The 18,251-nt window shown below is 39.5% G+C and overlaps 1 protein-coding gene across 1 annotated transcript in view; it reads right to left on the bottom strand.

The window, feature by feature from the left end:
* Nucleotides 1-2,830: 2,830 nt before the first annotated feature.
* Nucleotides 2,831-18,251, bottom strand: part of slc36a1 (solute carrier family 36 member 1) — a 53,632-nt gene continuing 38,211 nt past the window's right edge. Inside the window, exon 12 of the mRNA XM_081383576.1 lies at nt 2,831-3,513. Within this exon, the coding sequence (XP_081239702.1) occupies nt 3,245-3,513 (269 nt within the window). The 3' untranslated portion in view covers nt 2,831-3,244. The remainder of the gene's footprint in view (nt 3,514-18,251) is intronic.

Consider the following 18,251-nt stretch of genomic DNA (forward strand, 5'->3'; position numbering starts at 1 on the left):
TCACAGTAATAGGTATTCTACAACTCAAAATTGGTAAATGGTGCCAATCAGTAGCCAGATATTTCCAAATATTGGCTATGGCAATGCTGAATATCAGTGCACTCATCTGGGTAACTGAAACTTGTGCTAGTCTGTCCAACTTTATATTAAGTGTCTTTAACATATATTATTTCATTATTTGGTGTTAGCGTTACTTATTAAACTCGTTTGCAGCTGGTAGGCTATGTAACTTTCTCATGAGTCAAGACTTTTTTTTGTAAAAACTCATAAAATTCATCTCTCTTGGCAGAAGCTAGCCAAATTACCTAGATGCCAGTGTGGATCGGTTGTATCATGGTCCTCAAATAACATTAAGAAAAACTACATAAGACAGATGAAAACACGACCCAGGCTATATTAAATAGAGGTTCACTTGCTGCAAGAGTAAACATGGTTTGTGCCAAACACAATGTTTTTATGTGGTGAATTACTGGCTGCCGAGAGCATGAGACCTTGAAACTGCACAATAAACAAATGCTGTGTTGGGTTTCCACTTGATGTTTGTGGTGGCAAACACAATTATATCATTGAATAAGAGACACACATTTCTAATAGTCTTTGATGAAGTTTATTTTCTTGCAAGACAAGGCCAGCAATCGTACAGTCACACAGAATGGCTGCAGAGTGTTACAGTGAGGGGAGGGCATCCTTCTCTTTTATAGTTTTGACTCCCAGAACGTTATCTTTCTAGGCCAATTATGGTATTTTCAACCATACGTGGAACATTCTTAGACTTGTTCATCATATTTTATCCTTGAGAGGAAGCCCTCTTGTCACGTACCAACACTCTTTCTGTCACGTACCAACACTCTTCCATATTAGATTAAGGTTTGTCATGGTCTCACTCATCTTAAAGATAAAATTTCTTCCACTTTCAATGTAAAAGCTGCATCTTGAAGCTAAATCAGTTGATAATGTGACACCTCTAATAATACTCACTATTGCATGGAAGAACTGCATGGACCCCCATTTTTACTTTTAAACTCAGTGGAATGCCTTTTCCCACAGGCATCCAAAGTTACTGCCTACTGTAATCGACAGCATGCCACAGACAATACCCACAGAGCTTGACTTGTATTGAACAGGAAACATTTCTGTAATGATTCTTGACACAAGTCACATATTACTCGACCTTCCTCACATCCTACAGACTGCTAGATACTGGGAGTTCTTTGTGTGTTGTCGAGCACAGCTGAAGAAAAGTAAAAACATTTGAGGCCCAGAACTACATTATAGAACATGGTCAACACTCGTCTTAATCCACACTGTATTTTTTCCTCTTAAATAATGACAGCCTAGTACCATAGCAATTTCCTTTCCATCTGTCAAAGTACAAAACACTATTATTGCAATTTCTGACACAGTATTGAGGATGACAGCCTTTATCATCCCAACCAATCAAAGGCTTTGCCATGATGCAAGTTTAATGAAAGAGTCGTGGATTAGAAATCAACATTCTCAGCTCGTTCGTTTGCGCAAAAGAGGAAAGGTAATTAAAATGAATGAATAAACAAAGCTAAAATTCACACAAATCCAACGTGTATGGTAATCATAGCCATGCTGATATTCAGTGATGAAATCTGCCTTTCATTACTCAGTGCAAAGACATATTTCCTCACAAAAAGCCTCATTGCCATACTGGTACTTCACAGACAGGCACCAATGAGAATGGAGGAATGACTGCATTTGTTGAATTCATCTGAGCTTTCAACAAATGCAATCCCCTTCCTGTCTTTATAAACCAGCAACCAAGCATTACCTTTATAAATGCCCCTCCTGAAGTGTTGCTCTTTCTAAATGTCTAAAACTAGTGCGACTAAAGCCACATTTGACAGCCAGAAACAACTGCCAACAGTTACTCTGTAAAAAGACGGCTTGAGATAGGAAGCATTTCAACATAATTTCAAAATACAAAATCTTTCCAAGTTCCCTTGGAGCATGCATACTCTCGGTTGGAAACCAGTGTCCTACAACAAAAGAAGAGGCAGTACACTTATCAACATCACGGCAGGCTATCCGTTCTTTAATTCAACCACAGAGCACATACCAGCAAGCAGATTTAACTTAACTTAAGGACCATGAAACTCTCATGTTGATAATCAACACATAAATGAACAAGTAATATGATGTCTGTCCATTTTTTTAAATATCACTTTTACATAATTTCACCAAGTTTAAAGTTTTAAAATATGTTCATTTTCAACAAGGTGAGCATGGACAAAATACTTACAGTATATGTAAAATAAGGCAAAAATAAAAACAAATCCAAAACAAATGGATTTGTTTTGCAATTACAAGAGCTGTAAATGAGTGCAACTAAGTGTATGATACAGTAAATTATCAAAAAAAACAACAACAAAAACTTTGGCACTGCCATTAACATATATACAGCAGATTGATATGAAGCAAATAAACTGGAAAACAATTCAAGTACCTCAGTAATAAGCATTTAACACAACCGTACTGGTGCTACATTACTCTCCTGTTGGTTTGCCTGAACTTTAAGTCATTTGGGTGCTAAACATGAGATCTAGAGCTTGTTTTAAAACTATTATATACTCCACAACTTGATTGAGATCAGGTCATATGTAGTTATTGAAAAAATTGAATCTTTGAATAATAATGCTGCAATCAGGAAAAACAGTTGGGAAAAAAAAATCGAATGTTATATCAACAGATTTCTCTGCTAGACTAAACACAGATGGCATCTGTTAAATATATATATATATATATATATATATATATATATATATATATATATATATATATATATATTTTTTTTTATATATTTATAATACGGTTGATAAGGCTGAATGAGTAAACAGTACTTGTGAACCATCAAAAATGAATGACAAAAAAAAATACTTACTGAGAATCGGTTCATTTCAACACTGTAAACAACACAGATAAACAATACAGAGATTATTCTGATAACTTTCCGCTTTAAATTTGGCTATGTTTGACCCAAAAGATTTTAAAACAGTGACTTTAAAACCAATGTAACTTGGGAAACTCGATACGATGAGACTTCAGTGCTGAAAACACTGAAAGACAAAACCACATAAAAAATCCATGAGACATCTACGGACATTCAGTAAGAGGAATCCCAAGCGGAATTCAGCAGAAATCAAAGGAGCCTGTAGTGAGTAAATGATTCAGTGGGTCTGTACGGCCTCCATTTAATCTGTCACCAACATTCAAACATTCACAGGAGCTGAAGGTGCGTGTTGTTGTGTCTGCTGCCGTTCCGTGCCACAATCTCCTGGATGGAGATGTACGTCCCCGCCACAAAGCCAACAAGGCCAATGAGGCTGATGCCGATGTCCTTGACCATCACCCAGGGCTTCATGTCTTCATTATGGAAGGTGATGATCTGAAGCAGGGGAGGAATGATGAGGGCCAGAGCGCTGCTACTCACGGAGCCCACCAGAGAGATGACGAGGTCAAGCTCCGGGATCAATATGGCGAGAACACCTGTGGTGAAACAGCAAAAGGAACATCGCGTTAAACCGCGCCACCATTTCTAGCAGAGTGAGAGAGAGAGAGAGAGAGAAATGTAAAGAGCCAGAAGCTGAACTAAAAGGGATACTTAACCCAAAAATTCTGTCATCATTTACTCACCCTCATGCTGTTCCAAACCTATAAGACTTTCAATCGTCTTTGGAACACAACTGAATATATTTTTGATAGTTTTCTGTTTTTCTCCATTCAAGGTCTATTCACCCAAAACTCTAATGCTTCAAATCATTCATAAAGAGACTGTATAAAGAAAACCATATGAACTGAGCAGTTTAATCCAAGTCTTCTGAATAGACACTTTATATGATGAAGAGATTTAATGTAGGCTTTTATTCACATATAAACATTGATCAGCAAACATAAACAGCAGCTCAACCGTACTGCTTGACGCACAAGAATGAACCTCATTGGTTCTTGCTGAAGCTCAAACGTGCTGCGTAACACGAGAAGAATGAACCCCATTGGTTCTTGCTGAAGCTCAAACGTGCTGCGTAACACGAGAAGAATGAACCCCATTGGTTCTTGCTGAAGCTCAAACGTGCTGCGTAACACGAGAAGAATGAACCTCATTGGTTCTTGCTGAAGCCATACGTGCTGCGTAACACGAGAAGAATGAACCTCATTGGTTCTTGCTGAAGCTCAAACGTGCTGCGTAACACGAGAATGAACCTCATTGGTTCTTGCTGAAGCTCAAACGCGCTGCGTAACACGAGAATGAACCTCATTGGTTCTTGCTGAAGCTCAAACGTGCTGCGTAACACGAGAATGAACCTCATTGGTTCTTGCTGAAGCCATACGTGCTGCGTAACACGAGAAGAATGAACCCCATTGGTTCTTGCTGAAGCTCAAACGTGCTGCGTAACACGAGAATGAACCTCATTGGTTCTTGCTGAAGCTCAAACGCGCTGCGTAACACGAGAATGAACCTCATTGGTTCTTGCTGAAGCTCAAACGCGCTGCGTAACACGAGAATGAACCCCATTGGTTCTTGCTGAAGCTCAAACGTGCTGCGTAACACGAGAAGAATGAACCCCATTGGTTCTTGCTGAAGCTCAAACGTGCTGCGTAACACGAGAAGAATGAACCTCATTGGTTCTTGCGGAAGCTCAAACGTGCTGCGTAACACGAGAAGAATGAACCCCATTGGTTCTTGCTGAAGCCATACGTGCTGCGTAACACGAGAAGAATGAACCCCATTGGTTCTTGCTGAAGCCATACGTGCTGCGTAACACGAGAAGAATGAACCCCATTGGTTCTTGCTGAAGCTCAAACGTGCTGCGTAACACGAGAATGAACCTCATTGGTTCTTGCTGAAGCCATACGTGCTGCGTAACACGAGAAGAATGAACCCCATTGGTTCTTGCTGAAGCCATACGTGCTGCGTAACACGAGAAGAATGAACCCCATTGGTTCTTGCTGAAGCTCAAACGTGCTGCGTAACACGAGAAGAATGAACCCCATTGGTTCTTGCTGAAGCTCAAACGTGCTGCGTAACACGAGAAGAATGAACCTCATTGGTTCTTGCTGAAGCTCAAACGTGCTGCGTAACACGAGAATGAACCTCATTGGTTCTTGCTGAAGCTCAAACGCGCTGCGTAACACGAGAATGAACCTCATTGGTTCTTGCTGAAGCTCAAACGTGCTGCGTAACACGAGAATGAACCTCATTGGTTCTTGCTGAAGCTCAAACGTGCTGCGTAACACGAGAATGAACCTCATTGGTTCTTGCGGAAGCTCAAACGTGCTGCGTAACACGAGAAGAATGAACCCCATTGGTTCTTGCTGAAGCTCAAACGTGCTGCGTAACACGAGAAGAATGAACCTCATTGGTTCTTGCTGAAGCTCAAACGTGCTGCGTAACACGAGAATGAACCTCATTGGTTCTTGCTGAAGCTCAAACGCGCTGCGTAACACGAGAAGAATGAACCCCATTGGTTCTTGCTGAAGCTCAAACGTGCTGCGTAACACGAGAATGAACCTCATTGGTTCTTGCTGAAGCCATACGTGCTGCGTAACACGAGAAGAATGAACCCCATTGGTTCTTGCTGAAGCTCAAACGTGCTGCGTAACACGAGAATGAACCTCATTGGTTCTTGCTGAAGCTCAAACGCGCTGCGTAACACGAGAATGAACCTCATTGGTTCTTGCTGAAGCTCAAACGCGCTGCGTAACACGAGAATGAACCCCATTGGTTCTTGCTGAAGCTCAAACGTGCTGCGTAACACGAGAAGAATGAACCCCATTGGTTCTTGCTGAAGCTCAAACGTGCTGCGTAACACGAGAAGAATGAACCTCATTGGTTCTTGCGGAAGCTCAAACGTGCTGCATAACACGAGAAGAATGAACCCCATTGGTTCTTGCTGAAGCCATACGTGCTGCGTAACACGAGAAGAATGAACCCCATTGGTTCTTGCTGAAGCCATACGTGCTGCGTAACACGAGAAGAATGAACCCCATTGGTTCTTGCTGAAGCTCAAACGTGCTGCGTAACACGAGAATGAACCTCATTGGTTCTTGCTGAAGCCATACGTGCTGCGTAACACGAGAAGAATGAACCCCATTGGTTCTTGCTGAAGCCATACGTGCTGCGTAACACGAGAAGAATGAACCCCATTGGTTCTTGCTGAAGCTCAAACGTGCTGCGTAACACGAGAAGAATGAACCCCATTGGTTCTTGCTGAAGCTCAAACGTGCTGCGTAACACGAGAAGAATGAACCTCATTGGTTCTTGCTGAAGCTCAAACGTGCTGCGTAACACGAGAATGAACCTCATTGGTTCTTGCTGAAGCTCAAACGCGCTGCGTAACACGAGAATGAACCTCATTGGTTCTTGCTGAAGCTCAAACGTGCTGCGTAACACGAGAATGAACCTCATTGGTTCTTGCTGAAGCTCAAACGTGCTGCGTAACACGAGAATGAACCTCATTGGTTCTTGCGGAAGCTCAAACGTGCTGCGTAACACGAGAAGAATGAACCCCATTGGTTCTTGCTGAAGCTCAAACGTGCTGCGTAACACGAGAAGAATGAACCTCATTGGTTCTTGCTGAAGCTCAAACGTGCTGCGTAACACGAGAATGAACCTCATTGGTTCTTGCTGAAGCTCAAACGCGCTGCGTAACACGAGAAGAATGAACCCCATTGGTTCTTGCTGAAGCTCAAACGTGCTGCGTAACACGAGAATGAACCTCATTGGTTCTTGCTGAAGCTCAAACGTGCTGCGTAACACGAGAATGAACCTCATTGGTTCTTGCTGAAGCTCAAACGCGCTGCGTAACACGAGAATGAACCTCATTGGTTCTTGCTGAAGCTCAAACGTGCTGCGTAACACGAGAATGAACCTCATTGGTTCTTGCTGAAGCCATACGTGCTGCGTAACACGAGAAGAATGAACCCCATTGGTTCTTGCTGAAGCTCAAACGCGCTGCGTAACACGAGAATGAACCTCATTGGTTCTTGCTGAAGCTCAAACGCGCTGCGTAACACGAGAATGAACCCCATTGGTTCTTGCTGAAGCTCAAACGTGCTGCGTAACACGAGAAGAATGAACCCCATTGGTTCTTGCTGAAGCTCAAACGTGCTGCGTAACACGAGAATGAACCTCATTGGTTCTTGCTGAAGCCATACGTGCTGCGTAACACGAGAAGAATGAACCCCATTGGTTCTTGCTGAAGCCATACGTGCTGCGTAACACGAGAAGAATGAACCCCATTGGTTCTTGCTGAAGCTCAAACGTGCTGCGTAACACGAGAAGAATGAACCTCATTGGTTCTTGCGGAAGCTCAAACGTGCTGCGTAACACGAGAAGAATGAACCCCATTGGTTCTTGCTGAAGCTCAAACGTGCTGCGTAACACGAGAAGAATGAACCTCATTGGTTCTTGCTGAAGCTCAAACGTGCTGCGTAACACGAGAATGAACCTCATTGGTTCTTGCTGAAGCTCAAACGCGCTGCGTAACACGAGAATGAACCTCATTGGTTCTTGCTGAAGCTCAAACGCGCTGCGTAACACGAGAATGAACCTCATTGGTTCTTGCTGAAGCTCAAACGTGCTGCGTAACACGAGAATGAACCTCATTGGTTCTTGCGGAAGCTCAAACGTGCTGCGTAACACGAGAAGAATGAACCCCATTGGTTCTTGCTGAAGCTCAAACGTGCTGCGTAACACGAGAATGAACCTCATTGGTTCTTGCTGAAGCTCAAACGCGCTGCGTAACACGAGAAGAATGAACCCCATTGGTTCTTGCTGAAGCTCAAACGTGCTGCGTAACACGAGAATGAACCTCATTGGTTCTTGCTGAAGCTCAAACGCGCTGCGTAACACGAGAATGAACCTCATTGGTTCTTGCTGAAGCCATACGTGCTGCGTAACACGAGAATGAACCTCATTGGTTCTTGCTGAAGCTCAAACGTGCTGCGTAACACGAGAATGAACCTCATTGGTTCTTGCTGAAGCTCAAACGCGCTGCGTAACACGAGAATGAACCTCATTGGTTCTTGCTGAAGCTCAAACGCGCTGCGTAACACGAGAATGAACCTCATTGGTTCTTGCTGAAGCCATACGTGCTGCGTAACACGAGAATGAACCTCATTGGTTCTTGCTGAAGCTCAAACGTGCTGCGTAACACGAGAAGAATGAACCTCATTGGTTCTTGCTGAAGCTCAAACGCGCTGCGTAACACGAGAATGAACCTCATTGGTTCTTGCTGAAGCCATACGTGCTGCGTAACACGAGAATGAACCTCATTGGTTCTTGCTGAAGCTCAAACGTGCTGCGTAACACGAGAAGAATGAACCTCATTGGTTCTTGCTGAAGCTCAAACGCGCTGCGTAACACGAGAATGAACCTCATTGGTTCTTGCTGAAGCCATACGTGCTGCGTAACACGAGAATGAACCTCATTGGTTCTTGCTGAAGCTCAAACGTGCTGCGTAACACGAGAATGAACCTCATTGGTTCTTGCTGAAGCTCAAACGCGCTGCGTAACACGAGAATGAACCTCATTGGTTCTTGCTGAAGCTCAAACGCGCTGCGTAACACGAGAATGAACCTCATTGGTTCTTGCTGAAGCCATACGTGCTGCGTAACACGAGAATGAACCTCATTGGTTCTTGCTGAAGCTCAAACGTGCTGCGTAACACGAGAATGAACCTCATTGGTTCTTGCGGAAGCTCAAACGTGCTGCGTAACTCGAGAATGAACCTCATTGGTTCTTGCGGAAGCTCAAACGTGCTGCGTAAAGCAAACATTCTTGAGCTTCCTTGACCAAATCTGAATGCTATTTGTACATTTACTGATCAACATGTGAATAGAATCCTAAATGAAATCTGTTCATCATACAAAGTGATCACGTCTATGCAGAAGACTTGGATTAAACTGATTCATATGGATTTCTTTATGAACACCTTTATGAACGCTTCAAAGTGTCAGATTTTTGGGTGAATACACTTTCAATGGAGGGACAGAAATCTCATCGTCATTTGTGTTCAGAAGATTAACGAAAGTGTTAAAGGTTTGGAATGACATGAGGGTGAGTAATTGATGACCGGATTTTCATTTTTGGGTGAACTAAACCTTTAATGCCGATGAGTGCGTTTCATGTTTGGGTGAGGACAGTGGCCATGCCGTGTGGTGCTTTGGGAATGAGTTATCTAGATGTGTTGCTGGGCAAGGAAAGGCTCTGTTCTCAACCAAACAAACCACCTCTGATGTCTGTCCCTCCCCTCCAAAAGTTCCTGTGTTTTTCACACTATGCACAGCGGGAATACATCGCAGATTTTAAATCTTCAAATGCTCACATAGCAAATTCCTGTCTGTCACACATGAACACACACATTCGAGCGCACGGCGCACTTCCTGTCACTTATTATTATTTTGTAGGGATGGTCGGCTTCACATTTGACACATAAAATTCTTTCAACCAGGGAATCCGGCAGCATTGGAAGGTTGTTCTTTTCGAAGGACGTGCCTTTGAGAGGTGTTGTGGCTAAATTAAAGTCCAAAGACGACAAATAGTCCAAATGGGTTGAGATGTAGGTCACTTTGAAGATTTGAGAAGCGCACACCAAGCAGCTTACAAAGCAGGCACAGGTGACAGATCCCCCTCTGGGACCGCGTGCAGAACAAGGCTTTAAAAGCTGCAAAGTAAATTCACATTAAGGAAATGTGTTGGATCAATTGATGGACCTACTAAGCTCGGCTCTTCTAACAAACTATATTGTACAGGCGTTTTCGGCCTGTTACTCAACTGTTCTGGACTATGATGATAGAGGACATGAATTTGCAGAAAGATTATTGTATGGTCAATGACCTGATGCTATTCATTTGTTCACAAACACATTGAAAATGCAATTTATACATACACGCATACAATGATAAGAATAAGCATCTTCTTTGATGAGCATGTTTTTCATTTCTTAATTATACTTTGAGGGAATAAAGTTTCAAGAGAGATTTAACTGATTTCATAAAGACAAAAGCATTCATTATACTAATGAACATTTTGAAAAGAAAACTGATGTAGTTTGGCGTAATTATAATTATTTAAAAAAAGTTATGTGATGCAAAATTTGATCATTTTTATAACAAGGCCAGGTTAGTTCAGGTTGTAAAATAAAAAAAAAACATGTAAAAACACGTTTTTAAAAAGAATGATTAAGATGCGTACGCTCACATGAATTCAAGGTGTAAGGAAACTGTTTTAACTTTTTACTTGATGGTTACACCACCACATGACCACATGACACCACATGATTTTCAGAGACATTGAAAACTTTTCTTGAAGATGGTATAAAAGTGTTCAAAAACCATATGAAACCATCATAAATGTATAAAAGGACATTTCCAAAAAACTTGTGTTTTACATTAGATTTTAAAATCATGAACACTCATACTTGTTATTAATTAAAGCCATTCTGCTTAATTACTATGAGAAAAAATATATCTGAAGAGGTTTGAGATCCTCTTTAGTGAACATTTTGCAAAATTTTAGTTTACAGATGGCACAGTGCCCTACATCTAACATTCAAATATCATTCAATAAGGAAGATTTCACAGAGCCTGCTTTAGACAACAGCTGGAGCTCTACTGCCACATCCTCACGTCCCAGCTCAGTGTTTTGTAAATCGTCCTTTTCCAAATTTCAGAGATCGAGGCCAGCTCTGTATCGACGAGGACAGCTGGTTTCCCTATGCTCAGCCGGCCAAGTCCCCAGTCCTGTATCATTGGATCCACATCCTAAAATCGAACCATCCACAGTAATACCACTAAAAGATGGTGTTTAATCAGACAGGCCCATCCCTCTCGGCCATTATGGACGTCAAGCACATCCCAGGTTCGAGCGAGTTTCCCTCATCCATTTCTGAACTCATCTCGGGCTCACCTTGACATGTCAATGAAACCACGACTGGAGTCAGCACATTTCTCTTCTTGGAAAGGGAAAGGGCTATGCTTTGTCAATTGAAGGGCTTCTAGATTAATGAAGTCTGCCACTTTATTACTTCTATTTTTATAAAGGCAATTCTCGCACAGCAAGCATTTGATTTGCACGCACAGCAAGTTTGACAACTGTGCTTTGAAGCAAACTGATTTATGTTTTGGAAGAGTATGAGAAGCTCACTTTCAGACCTAGAAACTTAAAATGTGTCTAACGAAAAAGGTGTAGAGCAACAGAGTATATAAAAGCTGTTGGCAATGGACCATTAATCATATTTAATCCCAGAGCACAGTTTTATAGGGTCAGCAGCACAGTATGAAATTCATTATCACATCCAGTGCATATCAAGCACATTTACTAGTGTAAAATTCCAAAAGCAGACTCTTTTACTCTTTCTAAAGAAAATGTGAATGCCTATGTGAAACTTGACATAATGCTATGGTTCATGTCCTTTTTTCAACGCAATCTTGTTTTATGAGTTCATCAAGGTGCATTATTTGAGCTGCAATTCAATGTTTAATAATAATATTTACACATTATTATTCAATTAAAATAAATTATATTATTTAAATAATATCTGTTCATCTGTTTATGTTAATATTTGTCATCAAATAATCAAGGCCAGAATCACTGAAACAAATCTCAAGAAACATTTCTGATTATTATCAATGTTGATGCGTCTAAAACATGATACATTTTTTAGGACTGTTTGATGAAAAGAAAGTTCAAAAGAAGTTAGAACTAATTTTTTTAGCACTTTAAAATATCTTTACTGTCAATCCAATAACTTTTAATGTAAATACATTTATAACAATCATCACATCAATGAATAGATAATATAATGTCTCATGTAGATTTGTCTAAATAACTAGTATTTGATGCAGTAGTTAAAATCAGTATCGATTCCATTGAAACAACATAATTATCGAAAGTATGGCTGCTTCAGGATGTATCCACCCATCCAAATGTTCCCTTTATACTTGTGACCACATTTAGAGGAGGTAATAAACAACCAACAGCCTGTTTGGTGATTATTAGTCTTGGTGGTGACATCATGAGATCCTTGGCTTTTTGTTGCAAATTACAATGCACACAACACTACAGGACCAGGAATGAGCTAAAACGAGTCTCAAGGTAACAATATCCGAGGCTATATATATATATATAACATATCCTCAGTCTCCTAATTACCAAATGCAGAAGACCTCAGGGACACATTTCACAGCTGTAAACACACAAGACATATGGGCATATCTGCACTTTTCAGCACTCAGAGACAAAAGAGCATGGCAATGTCAGCTCTGGGTCAGAGCGAGGGAGTCCACATAAAGTGTCTCGCCTTTGACAATACATCACTTCAAAATATTCCCAGCTCTGATGACCAGAAAATTGGTTGGTTGGCGTTGGAGCATGGCCAGGCTAATTTGTTTATTTCAGGCATTGAAAGTTCCAGGGTTATCAGACCACACAAGTGAGAATTTAATAAGAATCCAATTCACATTCATGCACAATGTGAATCCCCCTTTGCCATGTGATGATTTCTAGGGGCGTACTGTGACAAAACTACAGAGGGGAGTGCAAAGACTGCAACAGATAACCCATTATCCCCTTCTGAACAACTCCTGACTGTCAGACAATGACTGTTTGAAAAATAAATAGAGGCTCATCACGGGTTCATTGTCAGGAGTAATGAATGTTCGCGTCAAGGAAGTATCTTGAAAACACTTGAAAAGCACTAAGAACCCATCTGATATTCTGGACAGAAAAAAATTGTAGCTCTATTTATAAATATCTCTCTTCAGAAGATCACATAGCACGACAACACACGGTAGGCAGCTGTTGGACGCAACACAGGCCTGCATCACTTTAATGAAAGTTTGCTGCTGGCGATCATATGACTCACTGCATACGCACCACATCGAATCTTAGACTAATGTTTTGACATGTGCTCCTTGGAAAGTGAGCCAGCATTCATATAAATCATATAACGCATAAAGCTGAAACTGCTTGTCTATTACGTTATTCAGGAGCCACAGACTGGCTGCACAGAGAGAACATTCTAGTGTGAGGAGTTCTTGTAAAACTTAATAGAGAAATTAATACATACATATTGTCAATAAGTCCATTGAGATATTCTCAATGGATCCTTTCAGTCCATTAAGAAGGCCTGTTGTCAGTGGCCATTATGTAAAATTAATAAGTTCATCTCAGACATATCAGTCATGAAGAAGCTATTTATTTCTTAGCAGCATTTTAGAACGAGAAACTATTAAACTGTCAGAGGGACAGAAAGGCACAAGGAATATGTTATGTGGAATAAAAGAGCCTTCAAATACAGGAGGAAACTCAACACAACACCTCATTACAATGTCAGAGACGGTTGGCGTCATTGTAGACTTGGAATTAAGCCTTTTTCCCCGTTATTATTTGATTAACGGAACCGGACACCAGTTATCTTGCAAAGAATCATCCTTATTTGTCAGCATAGGGGAGAAACTTGAGAAGATTTGTGCCAGGTCTTTGTGTTCCCGATGTTTATCTGCCGTAGTACAGTAAGATTGAGCTTATATACACCACTGAGCGACTTTCAACTTCCTTGTAAGGTAGAAAAACATGTTGTGTTTAAAAAATGGAACGTATCCACCGTACTATCCATATTAAGAAACTTTCTCAGTGTATACATTTGTGGTACATTTGCATCGTTGAAAAACATTCCTTTCGTTGTAAAGAACATGCCAGTTGTACACATTTAATGTATCATCATCACTGGAACATCTCTGCTCAGTGAACTAAGCAAAATATATAACTCTCCCAGCTTCCTTCCTTGTGTCTAAAATATGATCCTTAAACACGTGTCTATGCAATCTATAGTCTAACTCATGCATTTTAAACTTCATAAGATAATACAACTGATTATGAATACCAATAAATAATAATAATACAGATACATAATATTAAATATTGAAATTATATTAAAAGATGAAATTTTAGTCTTCAGTCATGAAAGCTGTGGTATTAGCCATGAAAAATAGTGTGTTTCAGGAAAGACTTTAGAATAACACAAGACGCGTCACTCGTATTGTTTCAAATGGGGAAAAGTGCAGTGCTCAATATGGCAAAATAAGTCCCGCCTTCTAAATAAGAGCCAATCGCCAATTGGTAAGGTCATTGTGTCACTGCAGCTGTCACTAGAGGCTCTGGTTCCTACAGAAACAGATATGAATTTAAATATGAAATTTTACTGTAAGCTTGGCGAACAGTTTTGGAGAATTTGATGTTTCCCCATTCAAAGAGATAGGAGCTGCACTTGCATGCCTGAGTGTTTCAAAAATGGCCGCCGAGTGAAATTACTTGTCTTAATGGGACTTTGGTTTAAGTCTCTCTTATGGCAGAGAAAAAAATCCCTATGGTCAGAATGAGGAGAGATACTGAAGCTGAGACTATAATGCCATTATAAATGGAAATATGAGTCGAATCTCAGTTACAACAATACTCCAGAAACACACTGACAGGTCTGAATGTACTAGCCTGGTAATACCAAACTCTGCTACTTCGCTTTGCTTCGTAGACAGAGTCTGGCATGGCATAATTGAAAAGCGTTTTCTTTCTCGCGGGGGGGGCTTGTCTGAAATTTAAAATCATTGGTTACCCGTAAGCCAATCACATAACGTTTGGTTATGGCGTGTGTTATGCGCATGCTCAGCCGCATCTAACTTCCACTGTAAACACATGTATGATGCGAAAACAAAACCATCGAGCGAAATACCGGAGTGAACATGGCGGTGTGCAGATTATGTGAAGTAAATCTACGCATCCACGGTACAATCAGCGTCTACATCACGGCTCTCAGCCCGCCCTCTGTTCGTTGATTGGCCGGCTGTTTTCAGGGCGGAGGAAAACGGTCGCTATCTCAGACTGAGTACAGAAGCGAAATGAAATTGAGCGGAAGTACGAAGTCTGACGTAGTCAGGCTATGAATGTACCATCTCATTATTGGATATGTGAAAGAGCTGGGAAAATGTCTTATAATTAGGAATGTATACGTTCAGGGAATCTGAGAATTTATCATCATGGTCAAAATGAGCATCACATACTGATGATATATCACTCCTGAGGACTAAAATCGATGTTTGTGTATGTCATTTCATTTGGACACGTTTCTATGGAACCTCTCTAAATTGCAATGTAAAAACATCTACTTGTACTTATCTTGAGGAAAATTGGTAAACAGCTACCTAACAGCACAATTGCTTAAATTACTCAAATCACTTAGCTCAGGAACATTAGGTCTCCTTTCACTAATAATTCAATACTGTACATTTAACTGTATTTCATGTGCATTATTTATTCCTTTGACATAGGGCTGCATGATTTTTGTTTTGTTTTTTTATTTATTTATTTATTTATTTATTTATTTATTTATTTATTTATTCGGGACAGTGCACATTAATGGACAATCAAACATTTCTGTAGACTGTAAATGAGCCAGGTTATAGCATAAATGCTAATTTTCACCTGTAGTCCCGAGGCAGGAAAATAACATTATACAAGATAATACAACATAAAAGAATGTACAATATCAGTACAATATCAAGCACAAAACACATTAGCACACAATCAGACAGATTACATTATATCAATACAATTATTTAAAATGAGTACATAATTGTGAAATTTTAAGAAATTGTTTAAGATGCTTTTTGAATGTGCAGTAAGTGGGACATTCTCTAGTAATTGTTGGAATGCTATTCCAAAAATGACCCCCTTTGACAGATAAAACAGTTTGACCAAAGTTAGTTTTTCTATGTGGGATTTCTATATCTCCTCTAAATGAAGCTCTGGTACAACGACCTCTGTCAGACCTTGGTTTGATAAATAGAGAGAGTGAAGGTGGGGCTAATCCATGAAAAACTTTATAAATTAAACAGCTATATTTAAAATTAATAAAATTTTCAAAATTGAGCAAATTATATTTTTCTAAAATAGTACACTGATGGTATGACAGAGGTTTTTGATCAAGTATTTTTATAGATTTTTTAAATAACTTTTCTATGGGTTTTAAAATTGTGTTTCCAGTAAGTGACCAGGTAGTGATGCAATAATCTATGTGCGAAAATATCATTGAATGTAATAACATTTTAGCGGAATTAATTGTCATTGATGGTCTAATTTGTTTAAAATTATGTAGATTGAATTTAATTCTGTTCGCTGTAAGTTTAATGTGTTTTTTAAATGAAAGTGTTGAGTCCAGTGTTACCCCGAGGTACTTGAACTCCTCTACAATATCAAGTTCCACTTCCCCCAGGAACACATTGGACCGCTCTAGTTTTATGTTTTTTTTTGTAAAGAACATAGCAACAGTTTTCTTTTTGTTCAATAGTAGGCAAGATTTAAGCAGCCATTGCTGTATATTCTCCAATGCTGATGTGAGGATGTATGATGCTTCCTGTGTGCTTTTAGCAGATGTAAAAATGACCGCATCATCAGCATACATTTGAAAATGGACTTTTTCACAAATGTTTGGCAGATCATTTATATAAACAGAGAACAATACTGGTCCCAAAATTGAACCTTGTGGGACCCCTGCTGAACATTCAAGGTGAGGTGACTTAGTGCTACCAACACTCACAGATTGACTTCTGTTGGGCAAGTAAGATTGAAACCAAACTAAAGCATCTTCTGCAAAGTTGAAGTGAGTCAGTTTAGACAGAAGGGCTCGATGATCTACAGTATCGAACGCCTTCTTTAAATCCAAAAAGACTGCACCAACACATGTGGTTTTATCAAGCAACGATTTCACTGTTTCTATAAAGACACAGTTTGCCGTCTCAGTGGAGTGATTTTTACGAAACCCAAATTGCATGGGATGCAGAAGAGAAGGACCACGGATGAGATGGTTATTCAGCAGCTTGGCGATCCACTTTTCTGCAACCTTAGATACGACAGGGAGGATGCTGATGGGGCGATAATTTGAAATATTTGTTTTGTCGCCTGATTTAAAAATTGGTGAGACTATGGCCACCTTCCATCCTGATGGAACAACTGCCATTTTAATTGATAGATTGATCAAATGTGTTATTGGGCACACTAGCGCATCCCTGTGTAATTTTAAAAAATGTGTGTCAAGGCCATATGCATCTTTGGCCTTTGAGGGTTTCATAGACTTAATAATGTTAGATACTTCCACATCAGTTATCTGCTCTAACCTAAAAACCGGCTGTCCAGGATCAATAGGCTTACGAGCTATCTCTGAGGAACTAAACATTTGTGTTATTTCATTGACTGAATTAATAAAGAAATTATTGAATTCAGTTGCTAATTCTTTTGGATTATTTATAAGCTTGCTGTTAACTTTTATTTCCAATCTATCATTATCTATTTTATTTTGCTTTCCAGTTAGTTTATTAATATTTTGCCATATTAGTTTACCATTGCCATTAGCACTTTTAATAACATCCATGAAGAAATTTACCTTGGCTTTACGTAAGGTATGAGTTGTTTTATTTCTCATTGAAGTAAATCTTTGCCTATCAGTAGTAAGACCAGATTTTAAGAACACTTTAAAGAATATGTCTCTTCCTTTAATAAGTATTTTGCATTGATTATTAAGCCAGGGTAAATGATTTCCCTTTTTTTTACCTTTTCCTCTTTTTATAAAAGGTTCCATAACATCCGCAATTTTAGCATTAAGCATCTGGGAATTGTTTTCAATATCATTATCAGAAAACAATTCAGACCAATTTACTTCATTTAGAAGAATATTAAGATTTTGATGCGGATGTTTTGGGATAAAATTAAAATGGTTATTACATTTAAATGAGTTAAATCGCTTTTTACTTAATTTGAGAGACAAATACAATATTATGGTCAGAAAGCCCGGTAATGAGGTTGTATGTTTTACCAATCCTCTCAGCATGGTTTGTAAATAACAGATCTATTAGAGTTTCTGAGTGGCTTGTTATTCTGGTTGGTGTTTTTATCATTTGTGTTAAGTTAAAATAGTCAGTAATTTGTTTAAGAGTTGTTCGTTCCCTCTTTACATTCCAGTTAATATTAAAATCACCCATTAAAATAATTTCCTTGGTTTTATCACAGTGATTGAGGACAAGTTTAAGTTGTTCATAAAAATCATTTTTCGCTGTGGGCTTTCTATATATACACACTTTAACAAAAGACATTGTTGCAGAAAGTGATATGTCAACACCTACACATTCCAATACAACTTCATTTGGCCATTCAATCATTGTGCATTTCAGAGTAT

The sequence above is a fragment of the Scardinius erythrophthalmus genome, assembly GCF_964197995.2.
Source record: "Scardinius erythrophthalmus genome assembly, chromosome: 13".
NCBI classification, from domain to species: domain Eukaryota; kingdom Metazoa; phylum Chordata; class Actinopteri; order Cypriniformes; family Leuciscidae; genus Scardinius; species Scardinius erythrophthalmus.